We start from the raw sequence: 20,496 nt of genomic DNA on the forward strand, positions 1-20,496 counted from the left end.
CATGGTCCTGTGTAATCTGGGCTAGCCTTTGCAATTTGACCAAACCAAATGACAGTGACAAGTGCAGCTATAAGGAATTACAGGTGTTTATTATTGTTTGCATAATTATAATAAAGTAGAAGTTTGCATGTCTGCATTGAAGCTAATTCTACAAATTTCACTTTATATGTTGATTAGTGTGTTTATTGTAAATTACAGCAGTAAAATCAAAATAGGCAATGTTTACATTAATGAAGGGCAATTAATATACCAGTAGCCTAACTCATGCATGGTTACATTGAAAAACTTTTGTTGAAATCCTCAAAATAAATCAATAAGTCAATTCATCAACAAATTATGTCAATTAAAAGATATGATCAAATAATTATGTTGTTCTCCTGTGGTCACAGCTCCACATTCCTTGCTGGGAATAATCCAGATAATTAATTTAAAAAAGTTATTTATTGACACTGCGTCAGCTTTATATTTGTATGTTGATTTGATTTGAGTGCACAGCGTTGACTTTCAGACATTCAGATAAAAAAGGGGGAGAATTTCAATGAATTAGTGGCTTAAATAGCAGAATTGTAAACAGAGAGCTCAGCAGTTACTCACACCCTCCAATGTGCCTTTTCCATATAAAACTTTATCGCTCGTTTCATTGTAAACTGATGTTTCTTTTTTTTTTTTTTTTTTTGTAGGACGGGATCTCGCCTGTGGTGGCCGTCACTTTTCCCCATTAGGGAGGAGTGTCATGTCACCATGAAGAGGTGGAGACTTCAGATATGCTGCCCTGTGCTTGGGTGTTAGGGGTGGGGTGGGGTGGGGGGGGGGCAGAATGGGGTGGAGTCCCAGCGGCAAAGGGAAGCCTGGGTGGGGGCCGGTGGGCGTAGGAAGGGAAAAGTTTGACGGGCTGGTTTCACAGGGAGCAGAGGCATTTGAGTCAGGGCACACATGCCTCAGCTGTGAGAGGCCCTACTCCCCTTGGCTGGCTGGCATCCGAGAGCAGAGGCAGAGAGAGACACACACAGAGACAGAGAGGGCAGAGTGCGAGAGAGAGACTGAGGGTGAAGAGAGAGATAAAGTGTAAAGTAGACTAGGAAGAGGGAAATAAGTGGTAGAGAAAGTTGTCCAAAAGCAAAGGAGAAAGGATCAGGGACTGAGTTTTTGCGCAGCAGGGCTCCCGTAGGTTGTTTTCCAGTCGTGTATTTTTATCTGTAGTGAGGCTGCAAGTTGGCGTTGACAGTCATGGCGGATGCAGGTGTCAAGAAGGAGCACACAGGCCTGGTGGAGGTGTCCTACGACGATGACGAGGTGGCTCTGGTGGGCGCCGCCACCGAACCCCCGGTGGACGACGACGACGACGACGATGACCCCACAGAGGAGGTGGACCTGGTGCTGGCTGCTGGCTCCGGAGGCAAGAGCGAAGCCCAGATGAACGGGGTCATGGTCCTGTCTCTGCTGGACAAGATCATCGGGGTGGTGGACCAGATCCAGCAGACCCAGAACGGCCTGGAGGCGCGGCAGGAGTCCATGGAGAAGTCGGTGTCCAGCATCCAGGGGGAGCTGGCCAAGCTGTCCAAGAACCACGTCGGCACGGCCAACACCGTCAACAAAATGCTGGACAAGGTGCGCAAGGTCAGCGTCAACGTCAAGACGGTGCGCAGCAACCTGGAGAAGCAGGCGGGCCAGATCAAGAAGCTGGAGAGCAACGAGAACGAGCTGCTCAAGAGGCGCCACTTCAAAGTCCTCATCTACCAGGTGACTGGGTGGTGGGGGTGAATCATTTTGTTCTTGATAGAGAATGTTTTAATCAAAAACTGTTGGAAAATGAACGTGATTAATAGTTTGCATGTGACCATTGAAGTGCATACGCTAGAATTACACATTCACCCTGAGAAGGGGTGTGTTGCATTCCCCACATCACAAAGGAAAGTCGGGAGGAAGTGTGAAATGCACCTGAAGAGCAACAAGCTTCTGACATCACATCATCATCAGATAGAGAGAGTCAGAGCTGTGTCACTGTAGCACCAAGTCATGCCTTCATGAAGCTGAACTTTCTTTTATTGCATTACATACAAAGAGGCGTTTAACACTGGGCTGCATGAAAATAATTGCCGCTTTTCAGTGCCGCTGAATGTGCGTTAAGTTGAATTAGCACCTCTATAAAACAGTTTTAGCTGCCATGGAGGTAGGGTTTACTGCAGGGCTGCTGCTGCTGCTGCTGTGTTAGAGTGTGTTAGTATTAGCTCGGTGTTCCTAGTAAACCGCCAGCTGTCCTCTGCTGCGCTTTCCATGACATAAATTTCAAAAATCACTTTTTCCTCCAACGTAAACGAGGCCGTGATGTTTACGAAGTATCGCACACTGCTCTCCACTGTTGGACAGTTTGTGTGTCCGTGCTCAGACAGTGAGGTGTGGGCTTCTCCTCCTCCTCTTCCTCCTCCTTCCTCACCAGTGAAGGGAATACCAGTAGCTTCCATGGAAAAAAGAAGGCAGGTATTGACCTCTCCCACTCCACGGGACTCTGTGATTACCCAACCGACTATATAAAGACCTGTTGGTGTAAATAAAAATATAAGGCCTATAAACACTGGCATGAGGGGCTACTTGAGACAGAAGCAACGCCCAACCTCTTGACTGCTTAGAGGACACAAAGTTGGCCGACTGCTGTAAGATGAAAAGTAGTTTTTATTATGAAGATGTCTCCAAAGTTGTTGTTATTAGGGAGCACGCACAGTATCTTCTCCCTAGGAAAGAGTTTAGATCACAAACAAAACTAAACGAATAATCAAAAAATATGACTTCACATGTGAGAGCACAAACTACTGTTGTGCAACTGAGAAGTTGTTGAGCAGCTCTTTTTTTAGCAGGACGTGCTGTCATGTCTGGCTGGTGAACCTGCAGCTTGCAGCTCAGCGTGCACCAACAGCAGCAGCAGCAGCAGCTCTCGATCTGGAGTTCGTCATTACACCACAAATCACACAGCCACAAAAAACTGTCAGTTTTAGTCACCTGACACACGTCACGTATCATACCTTGTGCAGAGAGAGGATTCTCTTAAATAAGCATTAGCTGCAGTGAATTTGCGACTCGCAGGCCTCTCGTGAGGAGAGCTTACTTCAGGATCTGCGTTGGCAGGCACAAAATTTTTCACGTCCCCCTCCCGGGATGTCCACTGTGGGAGCAGGTTACACTATCGGCATCTAGCAGAAATCCAATCATAGACACTGGGCCATAATAAATTACTCCGCAAAGCAGGTGCCTCCCGCTGTGTGTGGCACTGTACTCGTCTTTTCAATTGCAAAATTTAAAGTGTAGGATACTGGACATAGAAGAGGGGTTGACAGTTTGCAGATGTGGATCTTGTTTCAAGTTCTTGCACTCTTTTATAAAGCTTGACATTTTAATGCTTCTATTCTGAGATTCTGGTTTGAAATGCTCTTCAACAGGCGCAGAAGAAACCACTTCCTGTTGAAGATGCGACGCTCTTATCGCCGTCTAAACCGGGCGACTGTCTGTCACACTAACAAAGCAGTTGTAAAAGCTGCAGCTTCCATGTCGCAGAAGCTGTTTCGGTCTCCCACGCCGGTCTATTTACTGCCAGGGGATGGCCGCGCCGTGTCCGGTTTAACTGACTGACAAATGGGCTGGTCAGATATTGGCACCAATGCACATCAACACTGGCTCTCAGTCAGGTTTTACCACTTTCCACTGTCTGTTTGTGTGTTAATGTGTTAGAGCGGGATACGTTTAGACTTAGTATTAGTCGAGGGACGAGATGAGGGTTAGGGTTAAGCATGTAGAGGTTATGGTTAAGGTTACCGTAAACGTCTGTGGCATTAATGTAAGGTAGTCCAGTATCCTCTCAAGTATAGTAACACTAGCGTGTGTGTGTGTGTGTGTGTGTGTGTGTGTGTGTGTGTGGTCATTCCTCTCCAATATTGGCTTTCACCCACAGTGTCAATGTCAAGTGAGGCTAGAATTTGAGTAAGGCAAGTGAAACATTTTCATAGCGTTACTTTTGCTGTGTAGGACGTTACACTCTGCTTTATGAAGCCAATACTGACTCTGAACTGCAGGTGCAGTATTTTCCTCCCCTCCTCTGTCACTCTGTCTTGTGGACTCTCTGAGAATAGCCGCGTACTGCAGGACTTCTACCCGGAAAGACTTTGACAGTGATGCTTTATAATTAAACCTGCAATGATGGTGGCACGCAGTATCCCCCGGCAACAGCAGGGTGTGGCAGTGAAGCCGTCTCAGCAGGGGTGCGGGAAGTATTCAGATCATTTTAATCACCATTTACTTTAAGTTAAAGTAAAACTGCAGTATTCAATAAAAGAAGAGAAAATATTTGCACCAAAAATACACATAAAGTAGAAAAAGTAAAGGTACTCATTATATATAATAATATCCCAATAGATTATAATCATTACATCAATTTATGGGCATTACTAATGGATGGAAGTGCGACTCCAACTACTTTATATTTTACTGGGTAGCATGAATTAATGATACATACTAATTTATTAGATGATTATGCTTTGTAATTTACAAAATTATTTAAAGGGATAGTTCAACATTTTGGCAAATTGGCCCATGAAGAGGTAAATTCATGCAAAACCGCTGATGCGCGTTTCGGTCAGGGGCAGTTTTTCGGCAAGCAGTCTCTGCGTTTGCCTCGAAATCAACTCAGTCTTGTAATGCTTAGTTATTATCTCATAGCGTGGTGAATGTGCAGGTCACAACTTGTCCATGAGAGCGTTTTGGATTTGTTGGATTGTGTATTTGATGAGTTTGATGAGGGAAACCAAGAAATCCCATGAGCCTCCGTAGCGTAGCTCTGAGCAGCTCGCGGCTCTGCTCCGCCGTTCTGAAAATAGCTTGCACCCACAATTAAAGGTAACGAACCTACTGCTATGACTATAGGGATTATGGCTATGGGCCAATTTGCCAAAATGTTGAACTATCCCTTTAACCAAGTAAATCTAGTGGAGTTGAATCTACAGGATCACAGAAGGTGTTTAAGTATACGAAATAGCATAAAATAAAACAAAACAAGAAATATTTAATTAAAATACCTCAAACTTTGACTTTGAAGTACTTCAGTAAATGCACTTTGTAGCATTCCACCAGTACAAATCTGATATAGTCAAAAATAGTTTTAACACATCTCGGTCTATCTTTACATGTCTGATCTAACACTGCAACAATGATGTTGCTGTGGTTTCTCAAGGGGCTGAAATATGAAGCAGCGTGGTGCGTCCCTAATCACGTGTCTTCATTCTTGTCCAAGGATTGCCCTCACATTTTGGGGGTATGTTAGGTACAACAGTTGGACATTTACCCCCCCCCCCCTCTCTTGGGTGGTGTCTATCAGGACTTGTGAAGCCCGGCTTTTAGAATAACAAACCCCTGACTGTGAGTGTCCTTGTAGCAGCTGAGGGTCATCAGAAGCCTGTGGAGCGCAAATGGACACTGATGTACTTGAGCCCTGCTTTCACACTGTCCCTGCATGTGTCTTCCCTCTGGGCGTCAAGAGAGGCAAATGCGGTGGTTCAAGTTTATTTCCATAATTTCCCCGTTAGTCTCACGTTGCCCGAGATTTGAGTATTTTGGTTCTGCCTTGGGGGTTTAATTTCCTGTTGAAGCGTTTGCTCATGGCAAATTATCAGGAAATAAACCTAGATGGAAACTGTTAACAACAACAACAACAACAAGATCCTGATGAAATACTGTGGCTTTTATGATGCACAGTGATGGTAATATATAATCATTGTGAATTTGTGGTGGCTTTTCTGTTTCTGCCAACAAGGACAAGTCACTTTATTTGTGCCCTGCTCTGTGGGTAGATTCGGTTTACAGTGAAGGGAGTCGGCCTCTATTTACACACACAACACAGCACAACGCAGGACTTTGCATGATAAAGTGTTACAGTACTAAAAAATAAAATAGGGGTAAAAAAGCATAAAGTACGATAAATGAAAAAACAAGATAAAACATGATTTAAGAGTGAAAGATCAATAAATAAAACCAAATTTCCTTCTCAGGCCTGTATTACTGTGACTTATTCAGGCCCGGAAATTTGTATATCTATATACACTGTCACTTATAAAGTTAGAATAATTTTTTTTTTTTTACTTCTTCTCGTGAAACTATTGTGACAGTGTGATTTATTATATATTCTAAAAAACTTTATTGATCAATCTCTTCCAAACATATCACTGTGAAAAATCAAAATTATTCCAACTGTGTATATATATTTTTAGGAGGGTGTTACCCTCAGTCATGCAAGATTAAAAATGTAAAAAATATGATTTAGTTTTGTTGTTTAAACCAAAAAATGTTAGTTCAGCCCTCCATGTGTTCCATGCGGCCGGTCCAGGCAACAGTGGGAGGCTTGTACAGAAGAGGGGCCTGCTGTGTGGTAGCGGTCTCCGCAGTAGCCCCAACACTTCTTTCCACAGATATCACAAATTACAACAGAGCGCTCAGGACACAGGGTCAGACACAGTCCTCCAAAGGTTGGCTGTTCCCAGGCAGATGGCTCCTGCTTCATGCTGGTCCTCTCCATGCAAACAGAAGCCACAGAGGGAGGTTTGTCTTTGCCTGATTTGCTATAAATCTCATTTGATTTAGTTCTTTTACGATGCCTAGAGAGAAGTCACTCATTTCCTGGAAAGTGGAAACCAATGCTACACCAGCAGTGGGTAACACAAAGTGAATCCGATGAAATTCTTTGAACTGGAAGCTCAGTCACATCCACTGATCAACCAGTCATAACAGCCAGTCACCAAATGTCCGCCTTTATTTTATTTAATTGCTCAATTTAGTTGCTCAACACGTAACCGGGCAATAGGAAGTAAATAAGTACAAAGTGATGACGACTGCGTGGAAAGCGTGACGTGGGTCAGTTTGTTAACAGTAGTTTGGTAGCACAGCACTAATGGAGATGTGCAGAAGTGACTGGAAATGTAAGTTAGCTGTAGTGGCAGTAGATTGTGAAAGATGTATTAACAGTTCAACAGCAGCAGAAAAGGGAGGAACTCTACATCTGGATGATCCACAGGAAAGAAGGAGTTCCTGTGTGTCATTAGCACAGCCTTCCACCTCAACATAAAAAAAAGAAAATGTTATGAATACCAACTAGAAAAATGGAATTTGTCGCATCTTCCATGTTGATGCATTGAATTTGAAGGCAGCTTAAGTTCTTTATAATCAGTAAAACACCGTGGTTCCTGCAGGTCCCAGTGTGAGTTCTCATTTCGGTGATACATGTTTATAAAACCTTTTCCTTAAGGTGTGATTCAGCCGTCAGAACCAGAGTATTGTGTGTCTGTCATAATGCACATTATCCGTTTGATTATGTGGATTAATCCAGTCTTTGCAACGTGATAGTGTGTGTCCATCAGAGTGTGAGACAGAGCTGTGTGTGTCTGGATTCAGCGTGTTTGGCTGCGGTTCAAGGACAGTGATAGCCATGTGCTCAACTCTATTAGGGCGATGTAAGACTTCTCAGTTACAGTCTACTTATTCAACACCGACTTCACACAGACCTTCTCCGGAGCTCAGATCATAGCTAACAAGCCTCACCACTACTCCGACCCGGCCCAGCCCAACCCAGCCCACGTCGCTTTAATATCCATTAACCAAACTCAGACGGGTATGAAATAACTCAATTCCACTTAACTGCAGACGCGGTGATTCAGCCAAAGCCTTTTTTGGCAGCTTCAGCTCTGAATCTTTGTTTCCAGACATAAATCAGATCTCAGCCTCATCACACACACACACACACACAGGATAGTTATAAAGCTCTTAACCAGCCTCTTGCAGGCACCAGTAAGCAGCCGAGGAGGACCGAAGCACTCAACTAGCAGTACCAAGTTGGTGTTGTGATTCATCCTGCTGGCATCTCTGCGCTTCTCCTGCCAGCACGCCCACTTGTTCTCCTCCCTCACCTCTCTGCCCCGTCGCCCCCCCACCACTGTCGACTTAGCCCCTTTTTACTCCCACTCACAATTCTAATCCAGGACTAAAGGCACGGCTTGTTCACTATTTGCCAGAGTGCTTGTTCACTATGTCGCTCTCTTCCTGTCGCTCCTCTCTGTCTTTCTCTCCCGCTCTGGTCCTCTCTTTCAGTGGAGTGGAAAGATATCTGGAAGGCTCCACATTTCACTGTTGCATGTCAGCTACTATGTTGAGCCGGTGCTGAGTTCCAGTACTTGGTGGCGTGTGAGCACCTGCATGCAAAAGATTTCTTAGTAGTTCATGCAGGTTGCTTATATTATGGCATAGTTGGGGGGGGAAAAAATAAAGTTAAAATTCTGAGGACACCTGCCCTTCAAAGAAAAGTTCATCATTTTGGGGAATATGCTCATTCTCTTTCTTCAGTCATCTTGTCTAACTCTTGACAAGAAGGAAAATCAATTTCCCAAAATGTCAAACTACTCCTTTAAAGTTAGACTTCTCTGCTTGTCCCCTCCTCTCGTCTGATTTGTTTTAGCAGAGATCAGCGACACCATGGCGCCAGAATTTGGTTTCTTTTGGCTTCTCTAACTGAATGTGGATGTGAAAACACCCCGACCCCAACCCCACCCTCTCTTTTTCTTTTTATCATTCGCAGACTTGCACAAGTGACTTTTTGTGGTTTGAAATGATCAAAACCTTTGTCCCTGCTTTAAAAACCTTTCTATCTTTCATGTCACTTGTGCACCAGCTAGCTTCTGTCGACTATTGTTCCCTTTGCTTCTCTGTTTTCCAACAACAACGACCAGTTTGAGTTGCTAAGACTCAGAAGAGACGACATGTATCTAACTAGACTATTATCACTACGCTACATTTGTTACGGGCTGTGCTTTTTCAGATCAGATCAAGTATACAACACTGTTTGCAATATAGGGGCTAGATTTGCTGACAGTGTTTCTGCAGCCTATCCTGTGTCCCTGTAATTCATATATATGTGCAGCAGAAAGAGGATCTGTGCTTCACCAACACGTGGAAACACCGCACATGGATGTATAGTATATAATTATTATTGACTGTAAATAGATCTCCATATCTAATATACAGTATGTGTGTCTTTTGTATCTGCAAAGGTGGAGTCTCCCACAGCACTTATAGACAAGCTGTGATCTACATTATGTAGGTCAGACATTGTTATATTAATTTATGTGGTATGGCATTAGAAAGTTCTTGAATAAGTGCTAGTGTGTGTGTGTGTGTGTGTGTGTGTGTGTGTGTGCAAACACTAGGGGTGGGAATCAACAGAGGCCCTGTGATACGATATTATCACGATTCTTCTGTCTCGATACGATATATTATTGCAATATTAGAAAATATTGCAGCATGCTGCGATACATTGCGATTTATTCGGGTTTGTTAAAAAACTGCAAATAATGTCTCCAAATGAAAACTTTGTTTTTTCTAATAAGATAAACTTTGTAGTCTGTTCAGATCGATACTTGGCCTTTGTTTATCTATAAAATATTGCCATTCAAAATATCGCAGTACTATGCTGTAGAAATTTGTAGCAAACGCCAGCAAATTTGCATGTGTACAACATGTTACAGTCCAGTTGTTTAGTTGGGTTATGAGATGTGTCCCAAGGTCCACAAGAAGATACTGCTCCTGTCGTAAGAACTGATTTTATTTTCCCTGATGCCTGATCTCACTGCCGCCTCACTGAACATCCCCATCCCGCAGCAGCAGACAGGATTTACCAGCTGGGACACCGATCAGGTCACCCCTCCATTTGAACAGTCGTAGTTGTCATCCAGCGTCTTGGCTAGCGAACAGAAATGTGTCCTCATACCACATCACTACTCTGTGTAGGCGTCTGATACCCTCCATGCTGTTTATTCCAAGATTTGTAGGCACACCCTTGATCTACTCGCCCATTGCCAAAATTAAAAGTTGGCTAAATTTTCTGCCTCAGTATATTAAGGGAAACCACTATGTTGCTTTTGATTATAAATACACCAGCAGTAAAGCAGTGGAATGGTGTAGTGTCCTCTTTCATTGACTCGGTCTGAATTTAGAAACACAAGCACCAATTGATTGATTAATTACATTATGTATGTGTTTGTGTGTGTGCGTGTGTGTGTGTGGCTGTGTTTCCACATGAATGTGTGTGTGCGAGTTGTGGCTGTTTGGATTCATGCTGTGAGTTTTTACAGTGCATGTGTCCTGTCATTCTTTTATTTACCTTAATTGAAAAAGATTTATGGAGGGCAGCTGCTCTCAGTGCAGTGGAGAGCTCAAAACCTCTTCTACTGAAACTCCTGATATTGTCTGCATATCCAGGTACCAGACAGTACACACATAATTTAAAAGCATTTTTTATTTTATCCATTATCATTAATAAAAAGAGTGTTTTTGAAACTTAAAACAATGTTTGGACAAGTAAAGTCTGTGACAGTTAGAGGTATATTTACTCTATGTGACGATGTGTGACTGATATTGTTTTCACCTTGTCAGTCTGTGTGTGTGTGTGTGTGTGTGTCATCATGGCCTACCTACTGTAGCAGGAACGACCACAGACGTGCCTCGAGTGCTTCAGCAGGTGTTGACATGTTTATCTGTGTGAGATACAGACACAAAACTACAGGTTGGTAGCTGATATCAAAATGAAGGCTTTGAAGAGTTGGGTGTGGTCCGGCCCATGAGCACACAGACTGAGTACTCAATGTAAAAACATAGTAATGGCTTCTGAGCCCTCAAGGGTGGCAACGGTTACATGTTGACGGGCACCGCAGCTGGTGTGATTCCATCGCAAGACGGTCTCTGGTTCCCGCTGCTGCTGCTGCTGCTGCTGCTGCTGCTGCGGCGGCGGCTCGCTGTTATTGTCACCAGGATGTGAGTTATAGACTGTCAGAGAGAGGCGGGACGTCCCGTGGGTTTTGGGTACCCTTGGGATTAGGTTTTGCATGCACATGGATGTTTAGGATGATTATTCTATAAATAATACAAACGGTACTAAATTATGTTGTCGCTGTAAGAGGAAAACTTTAATTATTTGAAGAAGGGATTCTTGTTTTATTCCAGGATTGCTCCACTTTGGCTTTCTGTTTTAGGTATTACTACTCACATAACTGGACAGTTTGCTTTAAGGTTAGAACCCTCAGAATTAATTTATTATGCATTAAATATAATGCTTAATCAATTCTCCAACGGATGTGTTTCTGCGCATGTTGGTAGCGAGGCTGCACACTAGAAGAGCAAAGAGAAAAAAGATGTGTGCAATCTGCAATCACTTTAGATGGAATTTTTCCATCTAAAGTGTCCCGGCCATACAAGTCATTCAGAACACAAAGCACTGTGGGACTGGCTGCATGCCGTCCTTCCCATTACCAGGTGTTATATGGGAGAAGTTGGTCATTAATCATTATATTGGCCTAATGTAATGTAATTGTGTTGTTACAGTTTCCTGAAGCTCAGCCCAGTCCTATATTCACTTTGGTGAATTTTTTATGCTCTCACTTGACATCAAATTATCCTATAAAATGGTAATCTGTGTTGTGCACTTAAAAAAAAGATAAAAAAAACAGTAATATTCTTCAACATCTTCATGTTTTTTGTTCAGCGCAGTAGGATGTAGGAATTCTTGCATGTGCCTAAAATAGTGTCAATCATTCTGGCAAATGACTGGAACATTTGAGTGTTTGATTTGGCTGAAACGTAACTGCGCCCCTTCAGTGTCAATATGAATGGCACCATTAGAGAGGAAGGGACAGTTATATAATATATTCCAGCACTGTAGCTGTCAGTTCACACAGAGACATAAATGGAAAAGTACATTTGCTGTCTTTGCATGGGACTGACCCTGGGATTCCACTGGCTACAGAGTCATGGATGTGGGAAGGCTGAGCTGTGGAAAAGGGCTTCCCCCTTGTGCGTGTGTGTGTGTGAAATCGCAAATCACCGTGACAGAAAAACCAAAGAACTCCCTTCCTGTGGTGGGCACCAAACATGACGTCGCCATGGCGGCTGTGGGGTTTACACAGAGGCCCTTCTCTTTGAATGAATCTGTCCGTACACGGATCGGGATTGGTTGTTAATATTTCCATTACCCAACACACGCTGCCACCAGAGGAGGTTGTCATGAACAGAGTTTGCATTGTGAAAAACCCCAATATGCCTGGAGTAGTGGGCAGCTGCTGGTCCAGTAGTCTGCTGTGAATGGTTTGAGCCTGATGAAGGTGAGTGTGGGAGGCTTCAATATTAATGACCTGAGCACATTAGCCTCCTTATTTTAGCCTGCGACCACTCTTTTAGAGATCAAAGCATCACGTTTCTGGACTGCATAGCGCTCCGACACGCGAACCTACACCTCTGCTTCATGTCAATCTTTCGTTTGGCCTCCTCCCTCCCTGCCCCCCTGCCCCCCCGCCCCTCTATCCTGGATGGGCACATGGGTCAGTGTGATATCACTCATTGTGAAAGCTAAGTGCACAGCTGCAAGGACTGGACAGGATCAGACAGCTGCTCCTGTGATTCACCACGGAGGCCTTTCATCACGCTGCCTCATAAGGCAGACACACACGGCTCCTCAAGGAGTGGTGTGTGCATGTACAGTGAATATTATTGTGCACAGACTTGTAATCCACATTGCTAACATTGCAATATTGTTAATAATGTTCGGCTTCTTATAAATGCACAAAATGGAAACTGTTGCAATCAGTCTGAGCTGAATGTAATCATTTATTTAATGTTATATTTGATAGTCACGTAATACATTACATTCTATATATAATATATTTTATACATTTTCAAAAATGTAATACACAATATATTCTGAACAGTATGTTGTGGTTATTTGTATTTATTTTTATGTTTGCAGTAGCTCAAGAGACAGAGGATGGTAAATGCCGGTGGATTTAGTCCAAGCTGCTGTGTTCTCTATATAGTTCATGTAGAGAACACTGTTTGCTCCGTTGTCCGTGGCAACCGCCGGCGAGTTAAATTACCGCCAGGTCCTTGTATGAGTCACACAGAGAGCATGTTGCCTCTGATAATATTTAGACAATGAAAAAAGCAATGCTGTTGTTATATAAACACTTCGAATACAAGGGTTTTTGAAACAAATATTTTTCACTATAAACTGAGAAAATACCTTGGAAATAATAAATTAACACCCAGTTTCCTATGTCTTTTCCTGTTTTGGCTGATTCATTCCCCCAGACGCTGTGGGCTTAGCCTGTTTACCAGAATCTCTCTTCAAAGTCACCCGGGGCTTTTTATTGCAGCTCCTGTGTTGTCCCTCCTTCGTAAAAAAAAAAAAAAAAAAGTTTGCTGGATGGTCCGAGCAAATCAAAAAGAGAGAGAGAGAGAGAGAGAGAGGGGACAGAGTTCACAAATATTTGAGCCAGTTTTTCCATGAGGTATGATTTACTGTACTTGGAGTAAAGAAACATTATACCGACAGAACCTCTGACTGAGAAGAGCACAAGTACACTCAGTCACCATTCCCCTAGCCTTTGTCAGTAAACACACACTTTGACACACACACAAACTCAGCTCTGAGTTTTCCACTGTCGGTAGGTGGGAGGAGAGGAAGGTAACACAGGGACACTAATGGAGCTACCATCTCCTTCCTCAAGCTTCTCTTGGTTTGTAATCAGGCAGTGAAAAGCCAAACAGGGTTTGCTGATATAATCACCATTTCCACAGATACATGGGACTGAGTCAGGTTGTAAGAATGTAAACAACAAAATGTTCCAGCTAGGAAAGTTGCGTTTTTTTTTATTATGGGTTCCCACGAAACAAGGTATTTTTGGGGAAAATTATTGTCAAGCAACATGTCCTTATCAGCTTTTTCAACACTTAATTGTCGATACTGGCAGTCATACTTTTAAAGTACTTAATCGGAGAACAAGGTTGCAATTTGGTGAATTGCATGTGTGAATCATGTAGAATAATGCTAGGATTTGACCAGCATCACATGATAAAGCCATTCAAACCCAATCCACCAAAAAAGACCCTTAAGGTCATTATAGAAAACTCTTTGAGTACGTATAGAAACCCTTCACCATGTGTGGGGTGCTTTGACTTCCATCAGCCTCCAGCTATAAATCACAGATATTTGCCTGTTCCCAGAAAAACACAACGATTGCATAATGTTAGTATGAAATTGACATGATCCTTGTCCGTGTTGTAATGTCCCTGTTTTGTATGACTTCACTGCTGTTTTTCCATCTGCCGTGGAACCTTTCTGTTCTGGGATTGCTGTTATTTCTTATGAAAGGTGTTCACAGTTTGGCTTCATGGAAAAAAAAACTGTGCCTGTGCCCCTGTGTGTGTGAGGTTGGGCTCACACTCGTGCATTTGTTCGTGGATATTTTTACACCCAGGTTGTCTTTCCTCAGAGTTATTTTTTTACAGGAACACAAGAGATGCACTTATACATGTATTTTTAAAATGTAAGCTTAACTCACTGGCTTTCAGTTTTAGCCCAGCAGCCAAACTTACCCCACAGCGACAAACACGTTTTGCCAGGAACTTATGAGGTCACTTCTTACACAGCTACTCACTGTGTTTTTCTGTGTACTTTGAGAACACAGGATTACTGTGCAGAGGTTATCTTAAATATCATCATAAGTTTTAAATATATCTAGTATACTTCTCCTGTTCAGTCTAGTCTGTGTTACATTGCTGTGATGAAACCTATGGAAAAATGTTGCATTGGGTTCATGCGCTCATGGATACAAAAATATCTCTCATTTATGTTATTATTACAGACCGGCCTCACTTTCCCCAGGGTGGGTGTCTGCAAAGCAGGTGCAGTGTTTAATTTAAGTTTAATTGTAACGTGCTCACAACAACTGAGAACCTCGTGTGGGTAGGCTATATTGTGGTAGAGATCTCAGCTGTTTATCCAGCTAAACTTCATTGCCCACCAGAGACAACATGAGGAGGAAGGTGGTTGCCATGGTGAGAGAGCGTTGTGTTTATCTGTTGCTGTGCAGGAGGGGAGGGGAGTCGTTGTGCAGTCAGTGGTGGTGGTAGAGGTGGTGGTGGTGGTGGAGGTGGGGGGTGAACGCTGCAGTGGCTGGTTGCCAGAGAGCAGTACATGGAATCCAATGAGAGGGAAAGGCCAGACCAAAATAAACCTATACCGAGTGGGTCGTACAAGCCCACTCCATATGCAGCACCAGTTAAGGAGGCAGGGTCCTTCCTTTTTTCTTTTTTTTATATAGGATTGTGTGGCAATATTGAGATGTGCTGCTCATGTGATCTGACAGGTGTCTGTCTATCACAAGTGAGATATCAGAACTGACATGTCATTTTTAGAAATACTACATGTTAATACTTCAGAACACACCCCTTCAAGTTAGTCTAGAATAATTTTTTGATGTTTCAGTGACAAACCAACACTGCCTTTTATTTATCAGGAAAAACATACCTACTGAAATTACATTGAAAACCTTTTTATATTAAATGACAAACTATAGTTTCTTTAACATTTTCTGATATTCCAAAATCACAGATTCACACATTGTTCATTCTTGTCTCATGCGCACTAATCCGTCTCTGAATTCTGGAGGTATATCTAATCCGGCTACACTCTCCTGCATGTTGAAATATGTTGGATATATTATCTCAGGGACCACGTTTTCATTAAAATGCATTACATGAAGAAGGCCAAAGGGGCAGAAGTCCTCGTCTGTTGCGTCACAGGAGATGATGGGAGGGGTAGGTGTTGAAAAAATGACATTCTATGGAAAGTAGAAGCTGAAGCGATGTAATCTAAAGTGACAGCCATCCAATCTCAAATGAGATTGGATGATGAGGTTGCTCGCTTTCGTCAGAGGTGATGCATTCATTTAAGCTGTTGACACGGGGATGGTGATTAATTGACAGGTTACTGTTGCCTTTATTGAACTGTTTGTTTTTGAAGTATACCCCAATGAATAGGTGTTGAGACAAACAGGCATCTGCAGTCATCAGCAGTGCTCAAACATCTACTTCAGATGAGGCCGTGTTATGAAACCAGATTTTTCATCACCTCTCCAGAAGAGAGCATATTCTGTTTTCTACCTGATGCTAAAAATCTGATAGTGAACCCTCTGCTTTTTCCTCAGACAGGCTGGAGATTAATAATAAGAATTAATCATAAGAATACAATTTAAAATGTATATATTAAGACTTGATTAAAAGTACATGATGTTATCTTCAAACTCAGTAAAGATGGTGTAGGTGCAAGGATGAAATCCATAGAGAAGCAGTGAGGTGTGGCTCTGAGGTGCAGCAGGGGTGGGACCACTAATCCCTCATGGGGAGGGGAGGTCACAGATATCCAGTTAGGAGGATCACATTCTTTGCATGGTACTGCGTCTCCATGCGTGGATATCTGGTACCTTACTCACAGTGATCTGCCAAACACCATAAAAATATTTTTGCTGATTGATTGGTGACTGACTGTAATATATCAGCAGCATATCGGCCGTTGCTCAATCAACTGATATTACAAAGTAAACACATGGAAATGTCACAAAAAACTCTTTGCATAACTGAATCGTATTTTTTAGTGGTAAAATGAATACTAGAAATGTACTGTATGCAAGTGTAAACTAAAGCCTGTGCCCTCATTTTAGGTACATTTATATATACAAGGTGTGAAATCGCTTTAATGCTGCACAGCATATGGTAGGATTTTTTTTCTAACCACAAAGTCTTTCCTGTGAAGTCAAAGCAGCATTATAATTAAAGATTTTTTTATTTATAAATAATCTTTGTTTTATCCAAACTAATTTATCTATTAACTCATTTTTGTGGATCGGTAGATTACTCTGAAAAGGCCTTTATGTCATAACAAAGAAAGTGTGTGAATTCAAGATTTAAACATGAAAAAATGATGGCTCAGTAGCAGGAAATGAAGCTGCGGTTATAGGTTAATGCCTCTTGGCTTTAGTTTCAATATGACTGTAGATCTGCCGATGATAAATAGATTTTCTTTGAAGACTCATAGTTTTTTTTATATTTTCAAAGGATGTGTCAGACAGTGCAAAACAACACATGTTTTTTATTTCGAAGATTTACAAAATAACTGGATGTAATCCTGTTGGTGCATGAATTCTTTGGAATATGAAAAGCACCACTAGATGGCACTCTACACTTGCTACAAGCAGCGAGGTGCTTTATTCACTGACTGTGCAGATGACACATGAATCACTTAAATACCATGCTCATATTTTCAATTTCATTTCTCACCCAAAGGCCATTAACTAGACTTTCTCAGGATGATAATTTTCTCATGACATATTAAATGAAATGTCATGATTTACATTCATCATAAAACACAATTGCCGTAGCACCACGTCTTCTAAATTTGTAGTAAGTGTCAAAGTGGAGATGCTGCTTTGTTAACACATTGTGACATCTTGATGTAATTCTGTGTTTTCTCCATTCTGTTTTTCTCCCTTAGGACCATATGAAGGCACCAAAGGCATCCAAAGGCGAGACGGCAGTTGAAGGTAAAGCTGTGGAGGGGCTCGAGCAGATACCTGAGGAGGGACAAGAGGGAGTCCCAGCCAATATCAACTCAGACGAGGAGGTGGAGATTGAGGAGATTATTGAAGAGTCTCGCACAAAACGCCTCCAACGCTCCACCAAGCAGCAAGTGGACAACATAAAGAAAGCCTTCTCCAAAGAGAAAATGGAGAAGACTAAAGTAAAGACCAGGGAGAACTTGGAGAAGACCAAGCAAAGAACCCGCGAGAACCTGGAGAAGACGAGACAAAAAACCCGCGACAATCTGGAGAAAACCAAGCACAACCTGGAGAAGAAGATCGGCAAGCTCGGGACCCGCATGACCCCCAACCAGGAGCGCAGGGCGAAGATGAAGACCTCCAAAGATAAGGTGAAGAAGTCCCTAACCCCTGACCACCCGGAGTACGCCCGCTCCAAGTCCACTGTGTACCGCGTGCCCCCCTTCACCTTCCACGTGAAGAAGGTCCGAGAGGGCGAGGAGGAGATCGTGCAGACCACGGAAATGGTGGAGGTGACCGAGAACGAGGCCCAGCCGGGAGGAGAGGAGAACGGGCTCGGCGTGCACGTGGAGGTGGAGGAAGGGGAGCTGGTGAATGTAGACAGCCCAGAGATGGCGGCTCTGTTGGAGGTGACTGAGGACTCTCAGCTGGTCATGGTGGAGCAGGACCACCTAAAGAAGGCCGCGCACGAGTAGAGCGCCCCGGCTCTGCAGGGAGAGATGAAAGGATGAAGAAGGGAAGGAAGTCTTGACGAACGAGTCTAAATCACAAAGGACACAAAATTAGTCGTAGGGACTTTCTAGACGTGATCACAATCGATGACATCTTCTTTGTTTTCTGTTCTCTTTGTATTATACCCAGTAGGGATGACTTTCATATTTGCTCATCTTTAGCACACAAATAAGAAAAAACAAAACAAAAACAAAGCTAGCTTTTGAAATGTTGCTGCAGTCTGACTGGATATCCTACACCTGTATGTTTAGGATATGTGCTGTTTGTTGCTGATTTGATGATGAATTGAGTGACTATAAGGTATAAATAGTCTTTGCTATTGAGATGTAATGTATAATATAATATTTACCATGTATGATAAGCACATTGATTGGTATGGTAACAGGAAGTTGTCAGCAAGATGTACTGTATGTACTAGTAACTGATGGTTTTAGTGATGTAATGTGCAAGTGAAACAAACATGAAGGCAAGGACTAGGCCGAAGAAATAAGAAATAAAAAAAATAGAGGAGGCAGGAGGAGAGAGAATGGACTTGAAGAGTTTACACAAACAATATCCTTTATATACACAATGCTTATTTGCTGCCAGTCAAATGTTACTACATAATGATTTTCAATATGTATATTGCAGATGTGAAGTACTGAAAATAGTGGCGTAATGTGTTTTAAATTATATACATTGAAAACACTTACTGACAGCCCCTCAGTAAATGAGTTCAGAATCTGATGTGAATCTGTCACAGTTATTGTAAAACTGTAAGTTTTATGAAAAAAAAAGCTTGTGACAACTAATAAGTTATAATGTATTATGTAACCAAATATCTCTTGAGCTTGGTCACTCATTTCAGCTTTAATTTAATGAAATACTATACATTGAGAATGTAAGCTTTTTGGCATTGTTGGCACCATTTACTGTGACACATTCATTTACCATGTTGTATTTATAACATCTGGTCATATTGTACTCACCAAGTTTCACCAAGCAAAGTGCTGCGCGCGGAGGAGGCGAAAAACAATTGTATCACCATGGTCACAGCTCACATTTGCACATCCCTATTAAATTTTCTCTAGGTAATTGCTGGCAGAAAAATGATGGTCTAAAGAGCAAGATGACAGTTTAATGACTGACTACGTAACACACGGAGATACAAATGTCATCCTAAATGTGGTTAAAGTGAGACGGCGTACTGCCAGGTATTATGAATGATCCACAAACGTTTTTTATCAGAGACCTGGTGCAATCTTATATACTTCCTCTGAACTATGAAAAGAATGTCCACGATGAAAGAAGGAAAGCTGTCTGACAGTGATGCACAAAATGAGTTTATGATTTTGGAGAAGGTTGCAGATTAGAGGAAGCTATGATAATTGAATTGTCATTATTCTGATGTAAACTGACAGTAGCAATGCTCAATTATTGCCATTTTTAATCACGGAAGGAAAGCACACACGACTAGACATGGAAACAAGGTGAATGTACAGCTTCTTTTTTCAAGTCTAGAGACTGTATGTGACCTTGATGTGGTGTAGCCATGCAGAACCCCACTGTGTAGCATGAAACACCATTAAAATAATCAATGGGCTGGGGAATGCAATTAAGGAGAGTGCTTCCTCTGAGCACTGAGCAGGGTAGGGAACTGTGAGAGGGGCAGAAAGAGAGAGGGTGTGTATATGTGTGTGTAAATGTGAGTGTGTGTTTGTGAGATTGTGAAGAATATATGCGTACCATATACCCACACTAATTTTCATAAGACTCCCAAGTTTATCAGTATCAAGTAGAAACGGTGCAAGGAAAAGTCAATTGCAGGCCTATGACATCATGAGTAATGTTTTTTTTATTGATTCTTTTTTCTTTCTTTGGCAAAAATATGTACGTCTTGTGCATCGAACATTGAAACACTTGTAAGATATGGGTCCCTTTGAAAAAGACGTGTTTTTGCCACCATGTATATTTTGCCTTGTTTTAAGGTACTGGTTATTGAAAAAGCGGAACCAGCTTGCAATAAGTGTGATGTCGGTTATGCACAGCTAATATAAAAACACTGTCATTTTTGGGGAAAAATATTGGTCACATAAGACAGTGTCTTACATGATAACCATAGATAGGTGTTATTAATTCATACTCAATGAAGCTTGCCTTTTCTGTTGTGTTTAAGGGCTCTTTTGCCTAACCACTTCAATATAAATAAAAGCTTACTGAATAATACATACTGCCTACTATTTGTGTTTTATTAGTCTCTTAAATACCTACTTCCTGCACTTGTCTGTCATCTTATTTATTTTATTATATTTGCCCAACC

The 20,496-nt window shown here is 42.1% G+C and overlaps 1 protein-coding gene across 1 annotated transcript; it reads left to right on the forward strand.

The window, feature by feature from the left end:
* The first annotated feature begins 883 nt into the window (after window positions 1-883).
* cavin1a (caveolae associated protein 1a) lies at window positions 884-20,402 on the forward strand. Its single transcript, XM_083977483.1, has 2 exons — window positions 884-1,740; window positions 17,402-20,402. The coding sequence occupies exons 1-2, from the start codon at window positions 1,228-1,230 to the stop codon at window positions 18,158-18,160; spliced, it is 1,272 nt and encodes a 423-aa protein (XP_083833609.1). The 5' UTR covers window positions 884-1,227; the 3' UTR covers window positions 18,161-20,402.
* The last annotated feature ends 94 nt before the right edge of the window (window positions 20,403-20,496 follow it).

The sequence above is a fragment of the Trachurus trachurus genome, assembly GCF_905171665.1.
Source record: "Trachurus trachurus genome assembly, chromosome: 8".
In the NCBI taxonomy this organism is placed as follows: Eukaryota; Metazoa; Chordata; class Actinopteri; order Carangiformes; family Carangidae; genus Trachurus; species Trachurus trachurus.

Excerpts from the sequence above, each read along its gene's own strand:
- cavin1a (XM_083977483.1), top strand. The coding sequence starts at position 1,228 with ATGGCGGATGCAGGTGTCAAGAAGGAGCACACAGGCCTGGTGGAGGTG. Across the intron at positions 1,741-17,401 it reads TCAAAGTCCTCATCTACCAG|GACCATATGAAGGCACCAAA; the intron begins GTGACTGGGTGG and ends TTTCTCCCTTAG.